This window comes from Oncorhynchus tshawytscha, linkage group LG10 (assembly GCF_018296145.1).
Source record: "Oncorhynchus tshawytscha isolate Ot180627B linkage group LG10, Otsh_v2.0, whole genome shotgun sequence".
Classification (NCBI taxonomy): Eukaryota; Metazoa; Chordata; class Actinopteri; order Salmoniformes; family Salmonidae; genus Oncorhynchus; species Oncorhynchus tshawytscha.
In genome coordinates this window covers 59,730,644-59,743,161 of record NC_056438.1, presented here as the reverse complement: position 1 = coordinate 59,743,161, position 12,518 = coordinate 59,730,644, and the positions used below count along the sequence as shown (strand labels likewise).

At 41.2% G+C, this 12,518-nt stretch overlaps 1 protein-coding gene across 6 annotated transcripts in view; it reads right to left on the bottom strand.

Moving 5' to 3' along the window:
* Positions 1-12,518, bottom strand: part of LOC112260549 (5'-AMP-activated protein kinase subunit gamma-2) — a 38,336-nt gene that overhangs the window by 9,810 nt on the left and 16,008 nt on the right. For 5 of the 6 annotated variants that reach the window (XR_002955027.2, XM_024435746.2, XM_024435749.2 and 2 more), the window contains one exon: positions 768-994. The exons of the other annotated variant lie outside the window; for it this stretch is intronic. Coding sequence is in view for 4 of the 5 variants with exons in the window: in XM_024435746.2 (XP_024291514.1) it covers positions 768-994 (227 nt within the window). In the remaining variant the exon portion in view is untranslated. The remainder of the gene's footprint in view (positions 1-767; positions 995-12,518) is intronic. 6 annotated transcript variants of the gene reach the window in all.

The following is a 12,518-nucleotide window of genomic DNA, read 5'->3' as shown; positions in this document are numbered from 1 at the left end:
ATCTAGCCTGTCTAACCCGCGATCAGCATGAATCCCATCCCACTCTACTGCTGCTGCACTGCCACAGGGAAGGGAATGTGCTCTATATAAACATGGGGCTGTAAATCTGAGATGGAGGGCTGTTTCATTAAAACGCTTCCAGATTGGATTTAGCAGAGACATTCCTTTGATTTGGGTAAGAGCCTGGTGTGTGTGGATGGAAATAAATAAATAAAAGAGAGAGACCAAGACAGAGAGCAAAAGAGTGCGAGAGAGCGAGGGAGAGACTTATGGCTGTAATCATGATGCCTTGGGTGTAATAAGCAACAACAAAAATGGTGATGGTGATGAAATATTGACGTACACTGCCAGGGTAGATAGAATTCTATAGCTCAAATAGACAGACACACAGTTACTTGAATTATTAGTTTTAACAAGATACCACATCAATCAAATCAAGATCTCTGTCCAACAGGAGAGGGGAACATAACAGACATATCAGTTCAAACACTGACTATCTGAACATCTTGATTAGGCTAGTATTGAACTCGGGCGGGGCTCAACGTTAGAGCTGAACAAAGAGTCTTTGCTGAAACAATCACTTAATTCCAGTCATTTATAGATTTTACCACTGTATAGGTCTAGGAGACTCACATCAGCTTTCCCCCTTAAACCACATTTCTTTGGCAACCCTGAAATATTGCTTCAATACTGTCAATTATCACTGCCACTAACAAACACAGTAACCCAGAGGTTGGTGTAGTAGGAAGTAAGGAGGTATCACTCACTGGCTGTGAGGTAGCTTGGGGCAGTGGGAAAGCGTAGGGTATCGGAAAGGAGGAGGACATGGGGGGCTTGGCAGAGGACGGCAGGCTGAGGCGCTGTCCGGTGTCTGGTGGGGGTGATGAGAGGGAGCGTTCCAGGCGCTCTGGGGCACTCTGGTGAACCTCCTGGGGGAACAGCATGTGCAGGCTGGGGGTGCTGGGTGGGGTGGGGGAAGACGAGATGCCGGAGACTGGGGAGGAAAGACAAAGGACCAGAGAACGATTGACAGTTAGCACTGATCCACACAGGCCTGTCATGTATACATAGTTCCCCTAGAAATCTCCTGTGGTGCGGTTGCTATGTTCACAGGTGATCTCAACTCAATTTCTATTGTGTTATTGACTGTACATTTGTTTATTCCATGTGTAACTGTGTTGTGTCGCACTGCTTTGCTTTATCTTGGCCAGGTTGCAGTTGTAAATGAGAACTTGTTCTCAACTGGCCTCAACTGGTTTTAAATAAAGGTGAAACTAAAATATTTTTAAAAGTGGCCTTTCTAATTGGGATATTCCATTGCAATAGAGTATGTGCTTGTCACATAATACTGTAATAGTGGAGTGGGTCCCCAATAGATTTAGCTTTTCAGAAGAATATTGATTTCAATATCATTAAGTATCCTCATGTATCATTAGCAGAGCATGGTTAAGCGCTGCCAGGGCCTGGAAACCTGCCAAGAAAATATCAACCCGTCCTGTCCTAAAGCACAGCAATCAACTAATTTCAGTGGATCATATTCACAGTGCAGTGTAAGCAAAGCTTGTGAGTCTTATGACAATACAGTAGACTCATTTGGCTGTACCGTATGTAGGTTGTCAGGAACGGGTTGGACAACCAAACAGTATCAGAGAACATCTTCAAATACCTCAAAAATGAATCCAAACCTGGTTCAGATTTCAAACAAATCAATCAAATGAATGTGTAGAAAACTAATATTCTTGCAGTAGAGTGGAATATAGTTATCCTCCCTCCCTATCGAGCTTCATGTACTACTACCACTACACCATTGCCCAGCCTAAAGAACAGATATCTAGTCTACAGTATAATACAGTAGTAGTAGTGATATATCATCTAGCCTGAGCATCCTATATTGGACAGCTGCCCGAGAGGCTCCTGCTCTGGCAGTGTCTATGTCAGGTCGAGGCCGTCGCTCAGTCACATGACACCCTTACATGCCCCTCAGCAGTCACGACCCAGCACAGGGTGCGGGTTGACATACAACACCCACACGGCTCCAGGCCCACCATGCTGTGCTGACATATTTCTAAGGCCATACTTCCAGTGACGTGGGTGATGTGTACAGCCTGGTTCACATTTCATTCACTCCACCATGGGACTCTCATGGGCTCTGCTCACCTCCAGTATCTTATCAGCAATGCTTCACTTTGACATTCAAGCCACCACGCACGAATCTAACAAACAATCACCTATAGGCACAACCCATGAATGCCTTATAAAAAAGCACACTATCATAACAGCTGAGGGGATTATTGATCACTTGAACCCAAATGAAGAGTTTAATTGATTGAATTCCAAAATGATATATATATATATATATATATCCCTTTTCAGAAATGTTGGTAATTAGCTTTTTTGGTTTAAAGAACTTATGAAAGAGATGTGTTTTTTCCACATCTAATCGTGGAATGGGTTATTAAATGACAGACGTGTTTAACCCAGGGGAGAACGACTGCCCCTCTCATTGAAGCCACATATGTTCAAGGCCAACTCTGGTACTACAGGCATTGTTAGAAGAAAACAGGATCCCCATTATAATGAATGGGAAAATGGCGATATTCATGGTCAATCTTAGTATAAATAAAAAACGTTTTTAAAACAATCACGGTACAAATAACTGCTAGTAATATACTAAATGCATGTCCTTGAAGAAAATATCTATTTTTAAAATCGCACACAGAAGTAGATAATTTAGTTGCTAATGGTAGCCTGCAGTACCCCGGTCGGTCTTCAATTCAAGTTATTAAATGAGAGGTGGCAGCGCAGAGCTTGCAACGGTCACTCCAAAGAGTAGCTCAAACTGCGTATGTTTTGTCTCCATGAGACCCCAACTTAAACAACTAAATTTGGCTTCAATGCGCTGTTGAGTCTTCACAAATGAATGAATGGTGTCACGTGATCAATGGCATTGTCCATTCATATATACAGTCATTGGTTTAACCTATCACTAGATGGTTTCATTCAGAGTCACATTTAGTTTCAAAACACCTCTGAGGTTGCAAGCTTCACCACAATCAAATGTGACACACACACACATACATACATATACATACATACATACATATATACATACATACATACATACATACATACATACATACATATATATATACATACATATATATATACATATATATACATATATACATATACATATACATATACATATACATATACATATATATATATATATATATAAGAAGAGGCCAAACACTATAGGACAAGGCTAGATTTGTGATGTATTAGAATTCTAAGTTAAATATTATACAGGAACCGACCATTCCATTCCAGCTAAACAATGGATAGTGTTTTGCAACAAAACCAAACGTAATACACATCTAAAATATATGAATAAAAAAATCTGAAGACAGTGATATTTTATACATACATAAAGCATTTATTCCTGGTGAAAAGAACACAAGTGTGAAACATCGGTGGATAAAGCATTTTGAAAATAAACAAATCAAATCTAAAATGTTAGAGTAAATCTTTGATCTGACAAACCAACCACTTCCACAGTTCCATAACATAAATAAACAGTTATAATAAATAAAATGGCTGCTTAGAGACTTAAGAGCGAATCACACAGCGCACACACTGGCTTCTCCCTCTACATAGATGCAAATACAACTGTAAAATAAAGAAGGGACTGAATACTAAATGCCAGTAACATTCAACCCATCAAAAGTAAATAGTAAACCGATATACCATCTAAACTAAAGAAAGGTCAACTTGATTGAAGAGGATAAATCTGCAAGGGCATTCGTCATATGTCAAACAAAAACATGTCTTCACAGTCCAGCCATCCCCACTATCTGACATTTAGCTGGCTAATACCAGCCCCCTCTCAGTCATGTTGGTGTCTTATTTTAGCCATGCTGTTGTGGCACATTCCACATGAGAATATAACACAAGGGACAGCAGGGAGGGAGGCCCTCCTCACCCAAACACACAGGTAGGGGAGGGGGAATACACCACATGGGATATTGAAGGTATTAGAATAATCTAGATCAGTGTTCGTCAATCTCTAGTCCATTGACCAGCACAGGCCCTTGGACGTTACAGACGGGCCTCTCAGATGGTAAACTAACATCTAAAAATCAACATTTCAAATTACTCTCACTACATTTGGAAAACACAAAAGCTGTGTGTGTAAAGGGCAATGGTAAAACACGATGGTGACGGAGTCATATTGGCCAGTGTTCTTTCCATTAGGTGTTAAGAGAAAGGCATGTGTCTCAATGCAGTTTGGCTTCAACATTAGGCTAGTCTAAACCCAGCCTAGTCTAAAGCAGTGGTTCACAAACTTAAAAAAAAAAAAATGATTTAAAGGAATTCAGTCTGGCTTTAAAATTACTCTTGAAAGTAGTAGAAAGCACAAGGTGCAATTTTGAAATTAGGTAGTGTATCATCAGTTCCTCTTGTCATGTCAGCCATTACTTACCTTAGAGAGCTATTTATAACTTGTCAGAAATGTCCAGATCAACTAGCCCATGTCAGCTAACATTTTTTTTATTTAGGTTTTTTAGCCCATAGACATTGTTGGAATTTTTTAGTCACTCAAATATCACATGGTAAAATGTATAGAATTGCATGAAAATGTGCTTCAAAACCACAAAAATGTTCTTTGCACCCCATGACAAAATGTGTAGGGGGGTCATGCTGTAACCATAGAAGACTTGGCAACAGAACATACAGTATGGGACCAGACCAAATAAACATAGCACTATATGGCTTCACACAGTTAGACTAGCTGTTAGAGCGTTGGGCCAGTAACTGAAAAGGTCGCTAGTTCGAATCCCAGAGCCAACAAAGTGAAACATCTGTCGATGTGCCAATGAGCAATGCACTTATCCCTAATGGCTCTAGAATCGCCATTGAGAATGACCGTGGCCCCACTTTCCAAGGGTGTCTTGGGAGTGGGGATATGCAAAAAAACAACACATTTCCAATTCACACATGCATCTAAAATAGGACAAATAGAAGCACCCATCAAATTATGAATAATTATTGTTACATATGGGTTTACATCATTATGACAGCTGGGGCCATAACCCCTTGGAAGCAGTTCATGGCAAAGTGTCACTCAAAGTCGCTGTCTAACACCCCAAGCATCCAGTAAGATTTCCCAAAAGTCACCATCCATAACACCCCAAGCATGATGACCCGTTGCAACATGTCATTGATAAGCATCAGTCTGTGATGCTTTTGCAAAAAGATATGCATCATGATGCATAAGTTAATACATTGCATTCAATGCAAAAAAATGCATATCAAAATTGAAATTCATCAAGAATACTGGAGGCATAGATATGCATCAAGGGTATTGATGCATAAGTCAATACATTGCATTCAAGGCAAAATTGGTGAAAAGACTGGCATAAATTCAGACAGATAGCTGTTCTCTCTATTCTCTAATCCCCTCTCTCCCACCCTATCACTCTTTCTACTTACTCTTCCATCCACCCTCCTTCCCTTATTTCTCACTCCCTCCCTGCCTCTCCCCTCTCTCTCTCCCCCTCTGCTCTTCAACCTCCACCTCTCAGACAGACAGACAGGGTTAGGTTCATGTTCACATACCGGCTCAGCCCTAACTCAAGCCATAGGTTTAGGGTTGAGGTGGGATGTGAACAAGAAGTTAAGGTTAAAGCTAAGGTTAGGATTTAGCCAAGTTGAGGAGGAGGATTATTTAAGATGATGTTTGTAGAGGTAGGGTTTCAGATGTTTTCAGAAGATGTCCTAGCTTCAAGCGGAAGCTGGTTCCACTATTGGGGTGCCAGGACAGAGAACAGCTTGGACTGGGCTGGGTGGGAGCTGCTTTCTCAAAGGAGTGGGAGGGCCAAGAGACCTGAGGTGGCAGAATGGAGTGCTCGGGGTGTAGGGTTTGAGCATAGCTTGAAGGTAGGGAGGGGCAGTTCCTCTTGCTATTCCGTAGGTAAGTACCATGGTCTTGTAGTGGATGCGAGCTTCAACTGGAAGCCAGTGGAGTGTACAAAGGAGTGGGGTGACAGAGAACTTGGGAAGGTGGAAAACCAGGGGGGCTGCAGCGTTCTGGATACGTTTTTTTGTCCCTCCCCTCCTTGATAGCCAACTTTCATTGAGGATGCTCATGTGTATCAGAGTTTTGAAGTCTGCCACACACCCTTTGAATCAGCTTTTGTTTTGTCAGAGAAAAACATGCACATGTTTAAAATCAATATGCTACTTATTGGTTTCTCTCTAAAATGTCTCTTCCAAAACTAACTTCATTTGTTTTGATCACTTTACACATTTATTTTGGGATCCACCCCTATGAAAGGACATTTGCCTGATGACATGCGAGTGGGGAAGTGCATTTCCATCCATGTTCACTCCTCGATTAACTATTACCTTTTCCAAAAGGAGGCTAGAGAAGACGGATTAGAAAGGAAGCAGGTGAGCAAATCTAATTGAGAAAAGGCCAGGGTTAGGGAGATATAATAATATATTTGTTTTAATCTTTATTTAACAATGCAAGTCAGTTAAGAACCGGTTGAGCCGGGATGAGGACTTGAATCTAGGTTTAGGTTTCAATCTAGGTTTAGGTTTCAATCTAAATTGACATAACTCTAACCCAATTAACAATTATTAACACTACATGGCAGAAAGGTATGCCTCACTTGAAGCGGAGTTAAGGTGCTTTTGAGTGACATTGGCAAAATGGTTGAGGCTAGAAATACAATTCAAGTATGGGGTCATTCAGCAGACGCTCCCGATAAACGCAAGCCTACACCTGACCATGTCAAATGAACTCTTCACAGAAAACTTCGTCCCACAGAGAAGGCCTTTCTTCCATAGAAAATCATCACCTACACTGCTTACATAACCATGATGCCCAGTGGACTGTGATATAGCTAGCTAACATACCCCATTGTGACCTGATAGGGAATGCCCTGTGTTAATAGGAAGTGGCTTAATTCATCCTCAACATGGTCATTCTCTCCCTGCAGTTACACAAAAACACTGTCTTCCATGTTCCATCCTCTGTAGAATGGTAAATTCTTAACGCAAAGACTTGAAACTCAGGGCATTGTTAAAGAGAGTCCCTTAAAGAGAGTCATTGAATTTCCTGTGATAAAATAATTGACTTAATTGGGGGTTGTAGGGGCCATTTCGAAGGATTAAGAGGGTTGAATCTTCCCAAATTATACATGTGTGACCGGGGGACCGTCATGACCTGGCATATGAAATTTGAAGTCAATCGGCCCAAAAGCATGTTTGACCTCAATTGGACACAATGGTCTTGCAGTTCTAGAAACTATATACTGCAGTTCTAGAAACTATATATTTTATTGAACCCTTATTTTACCAGGTAAGTTGACTGAGAACATATTCTCATTTACAGCAACAACCTGGGGAATAGTTACAGGGGAGAGGGGGGAGTGAACAGGCCAATTGTAAACTGGGGATGATTAGGTGACCGTGATAGTATGAAGACCAGATTAGGAATTTAGCCAGGACACCGGAATTAACACCCCTACTCTTACAATACATGCCATGAGATCTTTGGTGACCACAGAGAGTCAGGACACCCCATTTAACGTCCCATCCAAAAGACAGCATCCTACACAGGGCAATGTCCCCAATCATTGGGATATTTTTTTAGACCAGAGGAAAGGGTGCCTCCTACTGGCCTTCCAACACCACTTCCAGCAGCATCTGGTCTCCCATCCAGGGACCAACCCTACTTAGCTTCAGAAGCAAGCCAGCAGTGGGATGCAGTGTGGTATGCTGCTGGCAATACATTGACTCAAGCATCATGTCTCCTGATGCATCACCGACTGACATTTGATACCAGGCTGCCCTCTCCCTGAGACTCTGGAAGGAGAGGCGCCACCGCCAGCCGGGCCACTGTCTATTTTCATATAGTTTAACGTTCCAAAATAGAGCAGCGACGATTCCAACGAGACTAGCCAATGTGGGCAAAGAATAACAGAGTTGGATTATCCCCATGTTCAAGTAGAAGGACTATGAATTACCATTCTATTTATTCCAGAAAAAGAGATCAATCTTGATTTAGGGGTTAATATAAAAAGTCAAAGCATGTTGGTTTACTGTTGTGTTTTTTTATACAGTACTGGAAGTATATTTCATATTCACATTTTAAGAAGAAATAATATATCCAGAAATTGCCATATTTAATAATAATAATAATAATAATAATGTGGGTGCCTACATTTGTCCTATTTCACATGTACAGATGTGTGAATTGGAAATGTGTTTTTTCCATATCCCACTCAGAGTAGGGTCACGGCCAGGGTCTCCACAATTACAGTTAATTGCCTTGCTCAAGGGCACATCAAATGTTTCACCTTGTTGGCTCTGGGAGTCAAACTAGCACCCTATCGGTTACTGGCCCAATGCTCTAACCGCTAGGCTATTTCTCATATCCTCACTGTATTTTTGTTGTTAAATTGTATTCCTACAATCTACAAATGTACATATTCATAAATGTATAACGCTCCAAGAAAACAGCAATTTCTGCAGTCTTAGTTACACGCCCATTTGCCTGGCTCCTGCTTCACTCAACACACTAATCCTCTCTACTTTAGGCATTTTATGCGACTGAAACGAGAGCCCCCTGTCTAAAACCTGAGGGACACCAGTCATAAATACCTCAGCTGTCAGCAGCCCTGTATGTAGGTGCTGTGTTAATTACAAAATTAATGCTGTTTTTACTGTCCAGATAAACAGGGGGTCAGAGTGATGTCTACCTTACTGCACTTGTTACAAAATGGATGCTGTTGATACTGTATTACTATTGAATCAGTAGAGGATTCATTTAACTGCTCGGATAAGAAACATTTATTCTGACAGAGTCCGACTGATATTCCATGATTAATAATCTACCTTTTCCAATACATTTGAATATTTGGGAGAAAAAGCAGATTCCGCTCTTCATTTCACCGGTCACATTATTTGACATTATGAAGCTTACCATAGTTCCCCAGAACGGTTGAAACAGTCATGTGTATGTTTGTAAATAGCACAACAGGAGAAAGTTGGGGCAGGAGAGTCCAGGTATGTATTGACAATGGTCACGTTTATTGAACGTTTATTGAATATCACGTTTTTTTTGCTTCAATAGAGTGATCAAGGTCGTGCAACTATAGTTTTCCGTCACAGAAAATACAGCTTAATTGTCGTCATCAGATGACAACAGAAGTGCAACACTATTTGGCTGGCAGCCACACAAGTAAATTACCTTGCAAAGAAAAAGCAAGGTCTTTTTCAGAAAAAAAATATGCATGGGCATCATATTTCTAATCTTTATCATAGAATGTAGCCAGATACATTTCCAATTGTTTTGTTTAAAAGTGAATCTGGCATTTTACCGGAGAAAAGTAGGCAGGCTACAGTGAGAAAAGTAGGCAGGCTACAGTGAGAAAAGTAGGCAGGCTACAGTGAGAAAAGTAGGCAGGCTACAGTGAGAAAAGTAGGCAGGCTACAGTGAGAAAAGTAGGCAGGCTACAGTGAGAAAAGTAGGCAGGCTACAGTGAGAAAAGTAGGCAGGCTACAGTGAGAAAAGTAGGCAGGCTACAGTGAGAAAAGTAGGCTGGCTACAGTGAGAAAAGTAGGCTGGCTACAGTGAGAAAAGTAGCTCCATATATATCAGTCAGAGCTCTGTCTGCTGATAGAATGCCCGTTCGTGAATTGTCAGCCGAGTGGAAAAGTGCAACTGAAGCACAAAATGTGTCTGATGCAGAGCACACATTTACAATAAGCATTTTAGATCTGTGTTTAGAAAACGCAGCAGGATATTTATACATTTGATCTTTTTCCTGTGTGAAAAACAAAGATTTCTGCGTTAATGAAACCCCTAACTTAAACTTGCTCGTTATGTAAGTGGCCGAAATAATAAGGTGACGGGGCATGATATTGTGTTAGCTTTCTGCAGCATATATGCATGGTTTTCAAGGGAAGCCATGTTGACCAAGAAGAAACATACAAATAATGCGTCCTTCGTCTCTGTGTTTCATAAAAGTCCTTCAATTTGCAAGAGGCTGAATGTATCTCACCAGAGAAAGTATCCAAGCGAACGAAACAGTGCCCCTCCGTCTCAGTATGTGTAGTCAATCTGATGCGGTCTGGTCAAAAAGAGAATGACATTGTTGCTGCTCGTGGCATTGAATGCAAGGGAAGCCAGCAAGCATTTGTAAAAAAAATAATAGCCAATCATTGTTGAGCTAAACTGAGTGAGTTCAGCTGTGAATGGTCCTGGCGCACCAAAAAAGGGAAGCCAGTTTGGATTTGGCTTCACACCAATCACATCAGAAGCCAAAAGTAATTGACAGAAAAAAACTTGAATTGCTGCATCTCGTTGTGTCGTTGTCCTCCTCAGCTAGCTAACCAAAATCGTCCCTAACCTAAATTAGCCATGGATGAAGATATGGATTTGGACTTGTGGTTTTACTTAATTCTCTGTACTGGCCAATGATTGTAACAGTGATTCTGATCCAACCATAAATTCATACATTGTGCCCCTGGCCTGAGAGGATGGAAGCTAGATGTAGTATGCTAATGTTAATTAGCTGGCCTGGTGGATCATGAAAAGGAAGTTAGGCTAGCGGGCAAGTGTTTTAGCTAGGTAGCCTAGGAAACAAAAACTAAAAGCGTGTTTAGGCAACAAGAAAAATAATGGAATTGCCATCTCTCCACAAGTAGGGCGGGTCAACACGTTTTTTTCTACTTGCATGCGTACATGTGCACATCAGTGCCAGGGGCAGCCGCATCATATTTAGCTTACGTTGTTTGGACTAAATCGTTTATGGTATCTTTTAGTTGTCACTGTATTAGACTAAGCATAGGCGATTAGATGATGTTGAAATAATGCTTGAATAGCGGAAACGGCACTTGTTTTCTTTGTGACTTGCGGTAACTCTGTGGTTCTAAATCCATAGTTGTTTAGTGGAAACATTCACTTGCTTGACCATGAATATGTTTTGTGGACTTCAGACAGATGTTGCTCTCCGGTTTTGTAATGAAACAAAAAGGTGTGGTTAAATTTATTCTGCCACTGTCTTCTTATTGTCTCAACCTTAGGCCTGTACACACACACACGTTCAAAAGTTTGGGGTCACTTAGAAATGTCCTTGTTTTTGAAAGATAAGCACATTTTCTGTCCATTAAAATATCAAATTGATCAGAAATACAGTGTCGACATTGTTAATGTTGTAAATGACTATTGTAGCTGGAAACGGCAGATTTTTGTTTTGTTTTGAATTTTACCCCCTTTTCTCCCCAATTTCATGGTATCCAATTGTTAGTAGTTACTATCTTGTCTCATCGCTATAACTCCCGTACGGGCTCTGGAGAGACGAAGGTCGAAAGCCATGCGTCCTCCGAAACACAACCGAACCAAGCCACACTGCTTCTTTAACTCAGCGCGCATCCAACCCGGAAGCCAGCCGCATCAATGTATCAGGGGAAACGCCGTGCACCTGGCGCACCAGCGCCACAGGAGTCGCTGGTGCGCGATGAGACAAGGATATCCCTATCGGCCAAATCCTCCCTAACACGGACGACGCTAGGCCAATTGTGTGTTGCCCCACAGACCTCCCGGTCGCAGCCGGCTGCGACAGAGCCTGGGTGCGAAACAAGAGTCTCTGGTGGCACAGCTAGCACTGCAATGAAAGGCCCAGATTTTTTTTATGGAATATCTACATAGGCGTACAGAGGCCCATTATCAGCAACCATCACTCCTGTGTTCCAATGGCACATTGTGTTACCTAATCCAAGTTTATACTCTGGTTAGAGCCAGTTTGAAGGGAGTAGTACACAGCGTTGTACCAGATCTTCAGTTTCTTGGCAATTTCTCACATGGAATAGCCTTCATTTCTCAGAACAAGAACAGACTGACGAGTTTCAGAAGAAAGTATTTTGTTTCTGGCCATTTTGAGCCTGTAATTAAACCCCCAAATGTTGATGCTCCAGATACTCAACTAGTCTAAAGGTCAGTTTTATTGCTTTTTTAATGAGAACAACAGTTTTCAGCTGTGCTAACATAATTGCAAAAGGGTTTTCTAATAATCAATTAGCCTTTTAAAATGATAAACCTGGATTAGCTAACACAAGGTTCCATTGGAACACAGGAGTGATGGTTGCCGATAGGCATACAGAGGCCCACTATGTAGATATTCCATTAACCCCCCCTGCCCCCAAATAGCCATTTCCAGCAACAATAGTCATTAACAATGTCTAAACTGTATTTCTGATAAATTTGATGTTATTTTAAAATTGACATTTTTTTTTGCTTTTCTTTCAAAATCAAGGACATTTCTAATTGACCCAAACTTTTGAAAGGTAGTGTGTGATCATATATATCTCGAACTAACCAGTTACAGAGCAAACAACACAATTATCGCAACACATTAGGTTGTAATATACCTTTTTCCCCCCATGGCTAGTCTTCACTGGTGATTTTACCCACACTCCACTACTGGCTTTCTGCCTTGTTTGAG